The sequence below is a fragment of the Chiloscyllium punctatum genome, chromosome 5, assembly GCF_047496795.1.
Source record: "Chiloscyllium punctatum isolate Juve2018m chromosome 5, sChiPun1.3, whole genome shotgun sequence".
Lineage (NCBI taxonomy): Eukaryota > Metazoa > Chordata > Chondrichthyes > Orectolobiformes > Hemiscylliidae > Chiloscyllium > Chiloscyllium punctatum.
Window position 1 is genome coordinate 114110005 of NC_092743.1, and position 17458 is coordinate 114127462.

The 17458-nt window shown below is 39.2% G+C and overlaps 1 protein-coding gene across 4 annotated transcripts in view; it reads right to left on the bottom strand.

Moving 5' to 3' along the window:
* pdcd6ip (programmed cell death 6 interacting protein) overlaps positions 1 to 17458 on the bottom strand; it is a 102125-nt gene that overhangs the window by 8028 nt on the left and 76639 nt on the right. For all 4 annotated transcript variants that reach the window (XM_072571106.1, XM_072571103.1, XM_072571105.1 and 1 more), the window contains exons 12-16: positions 17011 to 17180; positions 15904 to 16152; positions 9825 to 9959; positions 7403 to 7497; positions 4873 to 5002 (exon numbers count right to left, since the gene is read on the bottom strand). In XM_072571106.1, the coding sequence (XP_072427207.1) occupies positions 4873 to 5002; positions 7403 to 7497; positions 9825 to 9959; positions 15904 to 16152; positions 17011 to 17180 (779 nt within the window). The remainder of the gene's footprint in view (positions 1 to 4872; positions 5003 to 7402; positions 7498 to 9824; positions 9960 to 15903; positions 16153 to 17010; positions 17181 to 17458) is intronic.

The following is a 17458-nucleotide window of genomic DNA, read 5'->3' on the forward strand; positions in this document are numbered from 1 at the left end:
AATACAAAAAAAAAGTGTTATTGGACATGATCATAAGTTAGATACAGCCTCAGTATTCTGACTCCATGTGGCTTGAATGGACTATCGGAAATTATCCTGGTATCTTCAAATGTAAAAATTCTTGCAAACAAAACAATAAATTATATTGCACAAAAGACATACAGGATAATAAACTTGATTGTGTTGGTGCATTCAAAATGGGCAGACACTTGAAAAAAGACAAATTGGTGTCACATGGTCAATTTCACATAGGTTAAAATTTGAAAAGAAAGGGGTTAAGTGATAAGTCAAAGATAGAATTTGGGATGACCACTCAAAATACAATTAAAAGCTAGATGATACTACACTCATTTATTTTTAAAAATCTTTCAAATATTAAGAAATTAAGCGGTCAGAAAGCAGGACAAAATTTTATTCACGGGAGAAATATTCAGATTTCACAGAAGATTGTTAATTTATCTTTAAACAATAGTTGCAAATTAATTCTAACTCCGTACGTTGACAGGCCAACGAGGGGAGAGGCCATTCTGGATTTGGTGCTCAGCAATGAGCCGGGGCAGGTGTCAGATTTTGCGGATGGAGAGCATTTTGGTGATCGTGACCGCAACCGCCTCACATTCAACATAGCTATGGGGAAGGAGAGAAGCAGGCACAATAGGAGGATATTTTACTGGGGAAAAGGAAACTATGATGCTATCAGACATGAGTTGGGAAGCATGGACTGGGAGCAATTGCTCCATGGAAAGGGCACTATAAGCATGTGAAGATTATCTAAGGAACAGTTGTTGCGAATGATGCATAAATGTGATCCTCTGAGACAGGCAAGAAGGGGTAAGATAAAGGGATCTTGGATGACAAGAGCAGAGGAGCTTCTCATCAAAAGAAAGAAGGCAATTTACGCAAGATGGAGGAAGCAAGGGTCTTGCTCAGCTCTAGAGGATTACAGGCTGGCGAGGAAGGAGCTCAAAAATGGTCTGAGGAGAGCCAGGAGGGGGCACGAGAAAGGCTTGGCAGGAAGGATTAGGGAGAATCCAAAGGCACTTTACACGTATGTGAGGAATAAGAGAACAATCAAAGAAAGTAGGGCCGATCAGGGATAGCATAGGGAACTTGTGTATAGAGCCTGAGGAGGTAGGGGAAGCCCTAAATGAGTTTTTTTGCTTCTGTCTTTACTAAAGAAAAAGGACCTTGTAGTGAATGATACCATTGAGGAGCAGGTAAGCATGCTGGAACAGATAGAGATTGAGGAAGCTGATGTGCTGAAAATTTTGACAAATATTAAGATTGACAAGTCGCCAGGGCCAGACCAGATTTGTCCTCGGCTGCTTTGGGAAGTGAGAAATGAGATTGCTGCGCCACTTGCGAAGATCTTTTTGCATCCTCGCTCTCCACCGGAGTCGTACCTGAGGACTGGAGGGAGGCAAATGTAATTCCTCTCTTCAGGAAAGGAAATAGGGAAATCCCTGGCAATTATAGACCAGTCAAACTCACGTCTGTCATCTGCAAGGTGTTAGAAAGGATTCTGAGGGATAGGATTTATGACCATCTGGAAGAGCATGGCTCGATTAAATGCAGTCAACACGGCTTCGTGAGGGGCAGGTATGTTTCACAAACCTTATCGAGTTCTTTGAGGATGTTACTAGACAAGTTAATGAGGGTCCAGTGGTGGATGTGGTGTATATGGACTTCACCAAGGCATTTGATAAGGTTCCCCATGGTAGGCTCGTTCAGAAGGTCAGGAGGAATGGGATACAGGAAATTTAGCTGTCTGGATACAGAATTGGCTGGTCGACAGAAGACAGTGAGTGGTAGTGGAAGGAAAGTATTCTGCCTGAAAGTTAGTAGTGAGTGGTGTTCCACAGGGCTCTGTTCTTGGGCCTCTACTCTTTGTAATTTTTATTAATGACTTGGATGAGGAGATTGAAGGATGGGTGAGCAAGTTTGCAGACGACACAAAGGTTGGAGGTGTCGTTGACAGTATAGAGGACTGTTGTAGGTTGCAGCGTAACATTGACAGGATGCACAGATGGGCTGAGAGGCGGCAGATGGAGTTCAACTTGGACAACGCGAAGTGTTGCATTTTGGAAGGTCAAACTTGAAAGTTGAGTACAGGATTAAAAGACAAGATTCTTGGTGCTGTGGAGGAACAGCAGGACCTTGATGTGCAGGCACATAGATCCCTTAAAATGGCCACCCAAGTGGACAGGGTTGTTAAGAAAGCATATGGTGTTTTGGCTTTCATTAACAGGGGGATTGAGTTTAAGAGCTGTGAGATCTTGTTACAGCTCTTATAAAACTTTGGTTAGACCGCACTTGGAATACTGCGTCCAGTTCTGGTCGCCCTATTATAGGAAAGATGTGGATGCTTTGGAAAGGGTTCAGAGGAGATTTACCAGGATGCTGCCTGGAACGGAGGGCTTATCTTACGAAGAGAGGTTGACTGAGCTCGGACTTTTTTCATTGGAAAAAAGGAGGAAGAGAGGGGACCTAATTGAGGTGTACAAGATAATGAGAGGCATAGATAGAGTTGATAGCCAGAGACTTTTTCTCAGGGCAGAAATTGTTAACACGAGGGGTCATAGTTTTAAGCTGTTTGGCGGAAAGTATACAGGGGATGTCAGAGATGGGTTCTTTACGCAGAGAGTTGAGAGAGCATGGAATGCGTTGCCAGCAGCAGTTGTGGAAGCAAGGTCACTGGGAATATTTAAGAGACTGGTGGACATGCATATGGTCACAGAAATTTGAGGGTTCATACATTAGGTTTACCTTACATGAGGATCAATGGTCGGCACAACATTGTGGGCTGAAGGGCCTGTTCTGCGTTGTACTGTTCTATGTTCTAAAACTCATCAAAACTCACAAGAAATTTTAGTGGCTCACAATAATTAGATTTTTCCAACAAGTTTCATGGGAACCAATGATTTGTACAGTTCCACAAGCTATAAAATTGGCCTCAAAGTTCCTCCTAAGCTGAGCAGTATTCAATCTACCCGACTTAAGTCTCAAAAATATGAACGAGTGAAACAAACATTTTACAGTAGAAACACAACTAGTATTCTCCACCAATACGATATTTCTGTCAAGGCAAAAATATTCTGTCTACCACATAAACGAACAATGTAATTTATCAATGTTGGTGCTGGTGAGATAGCAGGTTTGCAGGCCATATATCCCAATGACTGGTACATCATTCGAAACTGCACGCCTCTTTGGCTGTTCACAGACATTACTGACCATAGTCAACCAACTCACAATTGCAAATTCAAGAACTTAGATTCCAACATTGGCTTTGATTCTATGTTCAAAAGCACTTACTAATATACACTAATAAGCAACTATTACTATATAATATCATTTATATAAATGATTTAGAGAATTTAAGATGTATGGTTACTATGTTGGTGGATGACACCAAGACTGGTGAATAGTGACGGTTATCTGGGAATGCAGTGAGACCTTGATTAACTGGGCCATTGGACTGAGGAATGGTAGATGGAGTCTCAGTTAGATAAATGATAGGTGTTGCATTTTAGTAAAGCAAACTAGGGCAGGACTTACATAGTCAATGGTAGGGCCTTGGGAAGTGTTAGAGAACAAAGATCTTGCATTACAGGTTCATAGCTCCTTGAAAATGGAGTCACAGTTAGAGTGGCGAAGAAGGCTTTCAATATGCTTGATTTCATCAGGCAGAGCACCGAGTGTACAACTTGGGAATTTTATTGCAGCTGTACAAGATGTTGGCGTGGTCACATTTGGAGTACTGTATGCAGTTTTGATTGCCTATTATAGAAAGGATACTATTAAACTAGAAGTAGTACATTAAAGATTTGCGAGCATACTATCTGGACTGGAACGTTTGAGTTATAAGGAGAATTTGGATAGGCTGGGACTTTTTTCCCCTGGAGTATAAGAGACTGAGGGATGACCTTATCGAGTTTTATAAAATAATGAGGGGCACAGATAAGGTAGATTGCCAACTGCTTTTCCCCAAGGTAGAGGTTTAAGGGGAGAGATACAAAAGGTATGTGGCAATTTTTCCCACACAGAGGGTGTTTAGTGTCTGGAATGGGCTGCCAGAGATTGGGTGGAAGCGAATTTAAGAAATATTTAGATAGGTACATAGATGGGACAGGTGTGGAGAGATATAGACCAAACACAGGCAAATAGGTCTAGTTTAAATAGTGAAACCCAGGCGGTATGGGCAAGTTGGGCTGAAGGGCCTGTTTCCATGCTGTAGATCAGTATGACTCTCTAACTTAACATCATGTATTAGGCTTGGAGTATGCTTCACTTGCATTTGCTATAGTTGGAGCAGCAGTAGGAGAACAACATTTGTGGTTTGTTTAATACAGCTGCAAATTAATTTATCTGAAAAATTTTAAAATCAGTATTAAGACCTGATGAGTAACCCTAGTAAATGACTGAGTTACTTAAAAATTAAACAGGAATATTTTCCAGTTATTTTTTGCAAAGTCTTCAGTTCTGAGTAAATTTGAAAAAATATAAACTGGAGAAGCTTTAATGATGTGCATATTTGCAGCTGTGTGCCCAAAACAAAGTTTAAATTTTAGAGTCTCCTCAAAAAGGCCTGCAACCAAAGGCAACACAATAATTATTTCATTCTGAGATGACAATTGGCTTCACTGACATGGTCAGGTTCCAGAGCAATGTTTTTAAATCAATTAACAAAAACAACCTAGAAACCAGATATGAAGATAACTTGGGCTTTAAGTTCCAAAACCTGACATGATTTGTGCTGACTTTAGATAAATTGCTTTGTAGAATATCAACCTGAGCTGAACAAGCTTATATGCTTCCAATACATAATTCTCAACTGATATTTACCACAATCGTTCTGATCAGTCTACTTACAAATACAGTTCTGGGTGCAGGAGTTGGAACAGCTGGTGTGGTTCCTCCAACAGAAGCAGCAATTTGATATGCAGGTGCCGCTGGAATATTAGGTGCGCTGGGTTCTCTAGCTATGCTCTGTTGTAAATCCCTAACACAAAGAGAACAAAAAAAAGTATGAACCTGAATATCTAAGTTTGTCTTTTTTGTTACAGAGTTAAGTCACATTTCCCAACTGCATAAAACCAGATTCAGGTAAAGATAAATGAGTGCAAGCATCTGTGTGGGATGTCTCAAAATCATGTTGTTACCAAATGTTTTAAAGCTGCTTTATTCCTTATATGACACAATAAAATCTGCTGCCAACTCAATATAGCAGTAAGATATTCAGCTCCTGGAAGTTGTTCCATCGCTCAAACAAGTCATGACTGCTCTGCATCTTAACTCCATCCACCTACTTTGGTTCCATATAATTGTTTTTCCCCCTTTCTACCAAAACCAACTGAGTTAGAAACATTAATTGACCTAGTGTGCACTGTTTTGTCCTACACCCAAAGACATTCCTGTGTTCATTATTTAGTTAGTTCAGTAATAACTAATTTGGTTTCCTCCTCTGTGATACTTGCAATAATCCCTCAAAGACTTTCTCTCAGTTCTGATTTCTCTACATTCTATGTGGCTGGATCCTCAACTTCCTGACCCATAGACTGCAATCAGTTAGAATAGGTAACATCTCCTCCACCAGAATCCTCAATGCCAGTGCCCTGCAAGGCTGTGTACTCAACCCCCTATTATACTCCTGACACTCCCACGACTGTGGCCAAATTCCACCCCTGCATCACCAAGTTTGCTGATGACAAGACTATTGTAGGTCGGACCTCAAACAACGAAGCAGAACACAGGAAAGAGATTGAGCGATTAGCAGCATGATGTAAAGACAACAATCTCTCCATCAATGTCAACAAAGTGAAAGAGCAGGTCATTGACTTCAGGAAGCCAAGTGGAGGGCATGCCCCTGTCTGCATCAATGGTTATGAGGTGGAGATGATAGAGAGCATCACGTTCCTGAGAGTAATGATCACCAACAATCTGCCCTGGTCCACCCACGTTGACACAACAGTCAAGAAAGCACATCTCCACTTACTCGGGAAGTGAAGGAAATTTGATAAGTCTTGTGGACATGACCATTTTTACATAAGCACGATAGAATGCATCTTATCTAAATGCAACACAGCGTTACATGGCAACTGCTCTGCACAAGATTGCAAGAAATTACAGAGTCATGAACACAGCCCAGTCCATCGTGCAAACCAATAGTCCACCCAATGACTCAATCTACACTTCACACTGCCTCGGGAAAACAGCCAACATAATCAAAGACCCTTTCCACACTGTCTTCCGCTGTGCAGAAGATATAGAAGTCTGAATAAAAAATACGAACAGATTCAAGATCCATGTCTTCCCTGCTGTTATGAGACCTCTGAACTAACCTCGCAAATATTAATTATGATCTTACTCCCTGCAGCTCTAACACTTTTCTGCACTCTGTTATACTACAACACTGATGCATTTTGTGTGACACGATCTGCCTGCACAGTACACAAAGCGATACTTTCCACTATATCTCAGTACGTGACAACAATAAATCATTGTTCTTTATTCAAGATTGCAATAACTTGCCAGATCTAATGCTAGACTAACAAGTCTATAGTTATGTGGTTTCTCACTGTCACCTTTCTTAAATAATATTTTTGTTATTTTCCAAAATGTAGAGAATTTTTGAAATGAAAACTGCTTCAGAAGATTACAGCTCAAAAGAACTTATGATTTTCACTCATTTTCTTCAAAACTTTTGTAAAAACCATCAAGTCCTGTGATTTAGTCAGAAAGGAAGGTACTGAAAACTAACATGACATTGCTGTTATTTTAAATTTAGTGAGCTCCATCTTCGATACATTAGAAACTTCCCTCAGATGTTGTATAGTATTTTCTCTGTTGTCTGCCATTTCCTTTTTTTCATTTGCAAATGTTACCCCCATCTGCTGTTAAAATAGTCCACATTAGAGGAATGAATTGTCAGGGGTAAAGTATTTCTAATCACTATGGTTGGGTGCCTTTGTTCTGAATTTCCTGTTTCATCACCTATTTACTCTTCTTAATTGTACGTGAAAATACTGGTCCTATCCTAACCTTGAGTCATAAATTTAATCGCAGCACTTGGAAAAAGACTGGAATGCTGGAGAGGAGAAATCTATTTGTATACTGCTGCTATGCGGAGTTTCAGGAGCAAGGAATGACAAGGGTTAATGCTACAATCCAGGCAGCACTCTTCATAGATATCATTGAAGATTGCAGTGCTTCTTGTGAACTGATGCAAAAAAAAAATTCCCTGGACTGACGATTATAATATCTTTGCAAGGCCAAATGAAACCAGATTACCACACAGCAGTAAATAATTACTGAACAGCAAAAATATAAGAAAATTGCCAAAAAATGAACATCACCCAAAATGGTTAACAATACTGTAGAAAAATAGAAAACATTCACTTACTTCAAAAGTTCATCTCTCTCAGTTTTACGAGCAAATACAATATCAGTACATTTTGTTTGGAATTTCAGGAGATGTTCAGTGATTCCATTGTAAAACTACAAAGGAGAGATATTTATACAAATTAGTCTGTCATATGGCTGACTGGTCCAATCTCATCTTACTGATTTTATTGCTATGAATTCACTGAGTTATCTCCTATGGTCATAAAAGTAGAAAAATACAACAGATTCATGTCTAATTTTAAAGGAGCTACTTCAATGGCAAGTGGGGTTCTGTCATTGAATCCTGCAACTGATACTAGTTAGAAGAGAAGGCTGTATCCTTCATGGATACATTCAACCTCTCATGTCAATGAAGATCCCTACTTATGTGCAATTTCTGATAAAAATGTTCCTTTGAAGTGATTGAATAGATACTGCCTCAAGCTGTTGAGTACCTCAGCATTCGATTTTCAAGTTTATTTAAATACAGTGCTTGGGAACTCAATTGAGTGAGTCTGATTCCTCCAGTTGTTTTGATACTTCTTTACCAACAAATGGTGCACCCCTGAAAGGGCACTATTACAGCTACACAAATTCTGCTTATGTTTGAGCTAATTATTTGAAATCTGGAACCTTCTTAGAGTCAGAGGTATACAGCATGTAAACAGACCCTTTGATCCAACTCATCTATGCACACCAAATACCCTGACCTAATTTAGTCCTATTTGCCAGCACTTTACCCATATCCCATCCAGATGCCATTTAAAATGTTGTAATTGAACCAGCCTCCACCACTTCCTCTGGCAGCTCATTCCATACACGCACCACCCTCTGCGTGAAAACATTACTCCTTAGGTCTCATATCTTTCCCCTCTCACCCTAAACCTATGCCCTCTAGTTCTGGACTCCCCCACCCCAGGGAAAAGACTTTATCTATTTATCCTATCCATGCTCGTGATTTTATAAACTTCTAAGGTCACCCCATAGCCTCCAATGCTCCAGGGGAAACTGCCCTAGCCTATTTAGCCTCTCCCTATAGCTCAATGTCTCCAACCCTGGCAACATTCTTGTAAATCTTTTCTGAACCTTTTCAAGTTTCACAACATCCTTCTGATAGCAAGGAGACCAGAATTGCACATAATATTCTAAAAGTGGCCTAACCAAAGTCCTGTACAGCCGCAACATGACCTCCAAACTCCGGTTCTCAATACTCTGACCAATAAAGGAAAGCATACCAAACGCCTTCCTCACCAGCCTACCTACCTTCGACTCTACTTTCAAGGAGCTATGAACCTGCACTCCAAGATCTCTTTGTTCAGCAACACTCCCCAGGACCTTACCATTAAGTGTACAAGTTCTGCTGAGTTGCTTTTCTAAAATACAGCATCTCACATTTATCTAAATTAAACTCCATCTGCCGCTCCTCAGCCCACTGACCCAACTGATCAAGATCCCATTGTAATCTGAGGTAACCTCCTTCGCTGTCCACTACACCACCAATTGTGGTGTCATCTCCAAGCTTACTAACTATACCTCTTATGCTCACATCCAAATCATTTATATAAATGAAGTAGTGGACCCAGCACCAATCCTTCTGGCACTCCACTGGTTACAGGCCTCCAGTCTGAAAAGCAACCATCCACTAACACCCTCCGCCTTCTACCTTTGAGCCAGTTCTACATCCAAATGGCTAGATTTCAACGTATTTCACGAAATGTAATCTCGCTAACCAGTATCCCATGGAGAACCTTGTTGAACGCCTTAATGAACTCCATATAGATCACGGCCACCCTTCTGCCCTCATCAATCCTCTTTGTTACTTCTTCAAAAAAATTTGAGAGATATGATTTTCCACGCACAAAGCCATGTTGACTATCCAGATTCAGAGATGAAGGGCTTTTGCCTGAAACGTCGATTTCACTGCTCATTGGATGCTGCCTGAACTGCTGTGCTCTTCCAGCACCACTAATCCAGTATATCCAGAATCAGTCCTTGCCTTTCTAAATATATATATATATATCTGTCCCTTAGGATTTCATTCAACATTGACATCAGGCTCAGCAGTCTATAGCTCCCTGGCTTTTCCTTACTCCTTTCTTAAATAGTGGTACCACATTAGCCAACCTCCAGGACCCAACAATCACTTCCCTCGTTTCCCACAACCTTAAATAGCTTTTGTGAGCACTATTAGTTTTGGATAACCTTCTCAATAAGATAGTCTTATATTTTACAGCAAAAAATTGCAAAATGAATCATAATAGAAATTAAACTTTCCAGTTAAAGCTGTGTTAAACCACTTTAAAATATCTGAACTGAAAGCTTGAAAGTATTCTACAAATTCAAAATTGATCTTTTTAAAATTATCAGTGCACTGAGATGTTTAATGATAGCAGAATGGCAACAGGTAAAATGTTAAATGAATAAAACATGAAAAATCTCACCTGTGTTCCTTCTTTCAAGTTACCAACAAGTTCAACAAACTGATCATGGCCCGCTGCTAACTTCTTGAGCATTTCCTCCCTCTGATTAGCATCTGTGTTTGATTGTTTTGACTTCGAAAATTCCTCATGAGCAGCCTAGGCAGAACAGACTCAAGATTCAGGTTATTTGTTCCAAATTATTGGTCAGAAAATGTCAACCAGTATCTAAAGTGTACTATGAAAACAAGCACAATAAACAAACAACTCTTTGGTTAAGCACCAGTAAAATAAATACTTAACATAATTTGGCTGCTGGGATGACTCATGGAACTGACTTGTTTGATAAAAAGAAATTCAAAAATCGGTTGCAATACAAACAATGAGTAATTGCCTAGTTTGTGTCTAAAAAATGTGAGAAACACACTACCTATCACAGTATGGGATGCTTGGAAAAAATGCAAGCTGATCCTATGCTATTTACTTTTAGTACTCTTATTAACAAGCAAATAAAACATCCTCCATCAACCAATTCACACCAAGGCTGGAAGTGTAGCCAGGTCCCTGGCACTGTGATGCAGCTGTGTTAAGCAGTGTGCTACCTGGATTGTCTCCTTGGAAAGAATACTGGAATCTGACACCAGCAATGCAGCTCTCAGCATATCAAACCAAAATTTAAAACTCTGGGCCCTTCAAACATATCTGCAGTTAATTTCAATACAGTAGAGAATACTGACACTATCATCCTCACATTACTTAACGATTCTTTTATAAGAGTTGGACACATGTTTTGTCCTCCCAAAGTTGAATATGTTTCTGTCTATTAGGTGCAATCTGACAGGCTGTAAGATTCACTTTTATTTCAGACTTTCATAGACTTTCAAAATTAGTTCAAAACAAAACAAAAGTTCTTCAGTTGTTTGTGCTGGCCCTCTGCAGGAATACTTCAACTAGTGCCACTTCCGCACCTTTTCTCCATAGCAATACAAAATATTCTTCTTCAGAAAATGACTAATTACTCTTTTGAAAACCATGACTGAATCTGCCTCCACCACTGTGACAGTAAATTCCAGATCCAAACCATTTGGCACATTAAAAAAAAATAAACAGTCTTCCACTGCCATTGCTTCTTTTGCAAATTGCAATCACTGTAAATTGCCATCTTCCTATTTTCTATTGCCCCAAGGAGGAGTAATTCCTCCTCATCCAATCAGTCCAGGTCATTCACAACTGTGAACGACTCCACCAAATAAACCACCCCCCCCCCAAATCACCTCTTTTCCATGGAGGAACCCCAACCTCTCCAACTGCAATGATTTCCTCATTCCCAAAACTAGACTTCTGAATCTTCTCTGCATCTTCTCCAAGCATTAGCAATCTTCCAAAAGTAAAGTGTCCAGAAATGCATGCAACTCCAATCAAAACCATCAAACATTTTATAAAGATCTTGACAAGTGCGTTGTTCCTGAACTCCATAACCCATCCAACTGTCCCCTCAACCTACCAAAAGATTAGAACCTCAGGTCCATTTGCTCCTGCACTCTGAGGTTGCAGCTTTTTATTTTACATTACCTCTCTAAATTCAATTAAATGAATCATTTCACACATTTCTGCATCGAACCCTGTCCATCATTAGTCTCCTCATTCTAGCAACCGACCTATATCGTATTCATAGCTCACAATGCCTCCAAGTCTTGGATCATGCACAAATTCTGAAACTGAGCCCTGTAGAAAGCATAGGCAATCAATACACAACATGAAGTGCAGGGATACGAGCAATAACCCTCACGGAACCCCACCACAGAAGTTCCTCCATCTTTTATATTCCCTAACACTCTACCAACCCATCTACATTAATAATGTCTCCTGCTTCCTCCAAGTTCTAACTTAATTTATAAGTCTCTTGTTCAAGACGTCATTAAATAGACAGACCCTATCCTTCCTTGCTGTCACTAACAAATTTAAGTTGGTTCAACATGAGTTAACTATAAAAAAAAGCCATGTTAGCCTTCCTTAATTCAATCTCATTTTCCAAAGTGACTAATAATATGGGTCCAAATTATTATCTCAAAAAGCTTTTCCATCATTGAGTTTAGGCTGACTTCAGTTGCAAGGCTGAGCCTTACATCTCTTGAACAAGGCTGAAACATTTACAATTCTTCAGTGCCAGAGGACTATCTTCATAGCCAAAGCAGGATCACAAAATCATTGCCAGTACCTCCACCCTTACTACTTTAACATTATTAGATGCTACTTATCTAATCCTGGTGATTTACTAGATCTACCATCATAATCTTGGATTCCCTTCTAGATCAAAATAGATATTTAATCCAACCTCCATTGCCCTCATCAAATATAAACAATTGTTCGCTGTTTCAAACTATTTGATTCTATATTCCACCTGAAACAGACTTACATTTAGCTAAGAGGTCAGTAAATTGACCTTCGATTCAGAGCCAACTTCTTTTTCCCCATTACCTCGACAATGTACTTCAATAGGTAGACTCACCCATTTTCCACAAATGCTGCTCTGCATTCCAGGTAATAAGTTTCTCATAAATCCCAAATCTCCTTAATTCATCACAAACAACTACATCACTTTCATCTGGCATCTCAAAACCAGTCAGAGATTGTAAGCAGTGACAGTTACAAGGGGTATGGTCACGGTGCTTGTAAAATTTCCCTAATGTGACACTGCTATACATTTCTTCCAGGATTCTTTCGATTCTGGTTTTCAAAAAAATGTCCACTGTCCCTTGGAAACTCCACTGGAGCAAAGTAGAGTTGGGAAAAGAGGATATGGTTGTATCTACCCAGGTTTACAGTCTTTGAATGTGAGTAAATACGTGAGTGAGCTTATTAGGTACGTAGGGAAGCAAAGCAGGTAGTGTACGTGAGTTCAAAAGTTGTTGAGTGACGTGTGGATTAGTCACATGAAGGAGTTTGAAATGTAAGGCCAGTGTGGTAGTCAGGGGGACTAAATGGGTCAGATCAAAGGGCTAGTTGTGCATTTGGAAGGGATATTCAACCCAGGCCAATTGGATTTAAACGGTTATTTGAGTCAGGGAAATTAATCAAAAAGGTTGGTCGGTCTCGATGGGGTTTGGTCTTGCATGGCATTAGATTGGATGGAGGTTTTGGTGGGGAATTATATTGGAACAGATTGAGAAGAGTCAAGGTGGTGGTGGGTAAGCCGAGTCGATGGTGAATTTATTCAAGTGCCAGACTAGATTTAATCTGTTTACAACTTTAATCTGTCCAAAAATACTTCAACAGAAAGTCCAGGGTGTACAGAGTAATTTGCCTCAATAGTTGCAACTTTTTGTCATTTCCTACATGGACCCCATGGACATCCTGATCTAAGTGCATCTTCAGTGTACATCTGCTCTCAGACAATCCAAAGACCAGATGATTTCCCCATTGTTAGGTTAGTAACAAAGTCAAGAAGAAAATCAAATGTGCCACTTACAAATTTTATGTACTGTCTTATTAAATTGCCAAAGTCATCTTTATGATAACCCAACTAACGAATACCAAGAGGTTCCTGAATATCCAAGTTCTGAAACCCATTGCGATAAATTTAAAAACAAATGAAAGAAAATGCTGCTTCTTGCACAAGGTTTGCCTTTTATTCTGGAAAGCGGCACTTGCAAAGGAATAATGCGCTCGGTGATACTTGGATCGGTTTCCACCAGGGCCAGGCTCTGACTTTATTTTTAATAAAACAGCTCTGGACCAAACATGGACAAAAACATGTCAAATCCAGAAGTGGGGGGTGAGTGACTGCATTTGATGTCAAGGCAGTATTTGGTCAAGGTTGGCATCAGTGAAGTAAGCAAAATTTGCATCAACGGGAGAGAAGAACTGATCATTGGTTTCAGTCACATCTAGCACAAAGCAAGACTATCTTGTTTGTTAGCAGCCAAACATCTCAATTCCAATAAATCACTGTAGGAATTCCTCAGGATGTGTCCCAGGCCCAACCACTGCCAGCTGCTTCCACAAATTTCCCTCTAACACAAGGTTGGAAGTGGGATGTTTTATGACTCCTCTGATGCTAAAGCTGTTTGTGTCCTTGACAACATTGAGGCTTGGGCTGACAAGCAGTGAGAAACATTTGTTTCACACAAAAGTCAGTCAATTGCCAACTCCATCAAGAGAAAATCTTGTCATCATTTCCAGATGTTCAATGGTCTAACCATTGGTGAATTTCCGGCGATCAATATCAGAGGATTTACGATCAGCCAAAAACTGAACTGGAGCAGCCATGTAAATACAGCATCTACAAGAACAGGTCACAGGCTCAGAAATCTGCAGCAAGTGACTCACTTCCTGTCTCCCTAATGGTTGTCCATCATTTACAAAAAAAGTCAGGAGTGAGAGAGGAATACTTCCTGTCTGGATGTAAGCAACTCCAAAAACACTTGACACCATCCAGGACAAAGCAGCCAGTGCAACTAGTAATATGTACATCATGGTTAACACTCATTCCTTTAAGCACCAATGCCCAATGGAAGCAGTGTGAACCTTCCATAACATGCACTGCAGTAACTCAACAATGCTCCTTTAATGACATTTTCCAGACCCGTGATTTTTGCCAGAAGGAAAAAGGCAACAGATGCACAGGGAAACCATCATGAATGAATAAGTAAAGCAAAAATGAGGTCCCAATTTTTTCATAATCAAGGTAACAAAGTGTGTAATAACTGGCAATATTGTCCTCAAACAAGGCAATTAAACAGCAAGTTCATTCTTTTACAGGTTTAATGTTACAATATTGCAGTCTGTCCAAACTCCTCTCTTGTGTTTGGAAGTCTTTAATTTACAGTTTCAATTAGAGGTGAAATAACTGACCACCTTAAACATTAATGCTATATTTGAGTAATATTTTCTTCAGTAGTTAAGAACTCAAAATAGTTAATTTACTGAAGCGTGAAAAGTTATTCCACATTTTATTTTAATTTGTAGAATTCGCAAGCAATTTTTCAATTTGCATCATATCAAAAAGAGAAGCTTTTCAGTTTTCATTTATTAGGATGAAATTGTTGTAGACCCACAAAAAGGGCAAAAGCCACCATTTTGGACTCAAAATTGCCTATCTACCTTACATTACATTGGAAGGGAAAGGTGTCTCCAAAATCGAAGCAATGGGTTAAGTTAATGGTTCAAGCAGCTATTAAGTAGAAGCAAAATTAATGGTATTCTCCATTAACTGCTATCCAGTCAAGATGATATTATGCCCACCAGAAATCAATAAAGTGGTATACGAATTTCAGTGCTAGTGCTGCCAACTTTGTAGGCCATACATCCCAATGACTGGTAAACTGCAAATGATGAAACCCTTTGGCTGTTCACAAGGCAGAGTAATGATCATATTTAACCAGTTCTTGCTTGCAAAATTTACAAATATAGGGTCCAATATTTGATATAATTCTGAGATTGTTGAGTAAATAATGTTCAATTGAGAGTGTGCAAAAAAAAATATAAATAACCAATTTCAGATAATTGGTCAGTCTTGCAGTTTGGCTCAATCACACATACGAAAACTACTTACATTCACATGCTGGACCAGACTCTCGAAACAGCTAGACCCTGTACACTTCTTGCATCCTTTTCAACTAAAAGTGTTTCAGGGACAGAGCAGTCCCCATAGAAATGCCTTGGCCAATCAACATCAATTTGTCTGGTTTAAGTTTATAGAAATGCTCGGTACTTAACTATTCTGTGATGTATTCTCCATGGAACTGCCCCTACAAATCCCCCAGTTAACAAATCAGTACCCACTTCTCCAGCAGCAAAAAAAATAAATTATGCCCTTTGAAATCGAGTATTCTTGTAATTTTGGCAGCATGTCTGTATTTTCAGCAATACTCAAGTTCTATACGACTAAGTGATTATTTTTATCAAAATGTCTATTTTTATTTAAGTGAGAGAGCCAGTTTGTCAGTTGCTCTAAATAGGATCAGCGTTAGACCATTTATCCTCATGAATCTGTTGCAGAGGGAGAAAACTGGACTAAATAAATAGCCCTTGCAAAGAATGGCATAAACACCTCCCTTGCATGCTGCAAACAAATTCTATACTACTGTGTAATATTACTTACCTGAATATCAGCAAGCAAGTCCTCCTGCCTTTTCAGATTTTGCTGCACCCTCTGAGTGTGACTTCCATAATTTTGATCAAGTTCAGTCACTGAGAGAGCTTCTTCATTTATGGCACCATCTTGAGCCAGTGCTGTCAGAAACTTAGTTGTCATATCAAACTGCACTGACTTGATATCATTCTCAAAAGTTTCTCTATCCTTCTTGACTTCATTCAAAGCAGCAAGAAGTGTTTTCAGCATCATAATAACCTACATCAAGAAAATAATTTGTTAGAAGTAGGTCAAAGAATTCAATTTTTAAACTCTTATTATAAACAAAGCAAAGTTACTTCAGAACAGTAATTTCAAATACATGGGTGAAAAATCTGATGCAAGTTCCATTTTCAGGCATTCAACTTGCCAGGTAAACAAAGGAAGATGGCATTGGTTATAGGTTTTAAAGTTGGACAAATGGTAACTACAGCATAACATTTTGTTTTAAAAGTTTGTAGATATATATCTGCACTGCAACCAAATTTTAGAGTTAAAAATCTCACCACAGAATATTAATTCTGTACTAATAGGCAAAGTAATCATGAATTATAGTACTGGATTGTCAGGCCAGAGCTAAAGTGTTCAGATTTTATCACTCAACAAACAAGAAATATGTAGGTTTGTACCACTGAGACAGTGAGGCAGCTTGATGAAGGAGACACTGATTAACAACATGAAACCAGCACTTTTCTTTATTATACGACATTTGGATACATACAAACAGATAGCCAGTCAGATCTAACTGGATTCAATGTTAAGTCAGGCCTACCAGGGAGACAAACATGGTTCTAAAATTAGTGCCAGTACTCCAGTAGGAATCTCATGTGAGAGAATGATCTCATGATGCAAATATCCAAGAATTAAACAATCTCCTCAATTCGCCAGTACACACTGGAAAATAGTAGCTATTTAACTCAAGTCACAGAAAGCACCTGTGAAACTTATCTACTCAAGGAATTAGAAGGGCAAAAACATGACAAACAGCTTGTGCACTCTACAGTCTCAGCAACCATTTCAGGGGACATTTTTTTTTTCAAAACATAGATTGATGGTTAATAACAAATTCTATTTTACCTCACTGCCTTGAAGAGATTTGGTAGGATTGCCAGAAGGTATAGCTGCATTCAGCTCGGCTTCAGGTTTGCAAAGCAAAGCAATTATTTCACTGTTAGTTGCATAACGTTCTTTGACTACTTTATCTGCTTGGGCAGCTCGGTCCAGAGTAGCTCTCAAATTGGCTCCCTCTTTGAAAAAAAGTGAGAAAGAAACACATTATTTGAAACTTTCTACATAACATTTTTATCGTGCATTGTAAACATCCTTTTGGTCACCCAAACACAGCTCAATGCATTTCTTTCTCCAATTCAGAAATGACAGTCAAAAAGCAAAGCCCAGATAGCAGGCAGCCAAAAGAGATCTAAAATCCAAAACCAAGATTAAGCAATTATGCCAATCCAACTTCAGTTTTGAAAACTAGCTGAAATTTTCAAATCCTCTCTAGCTACTGGCAAAAAACTAAACA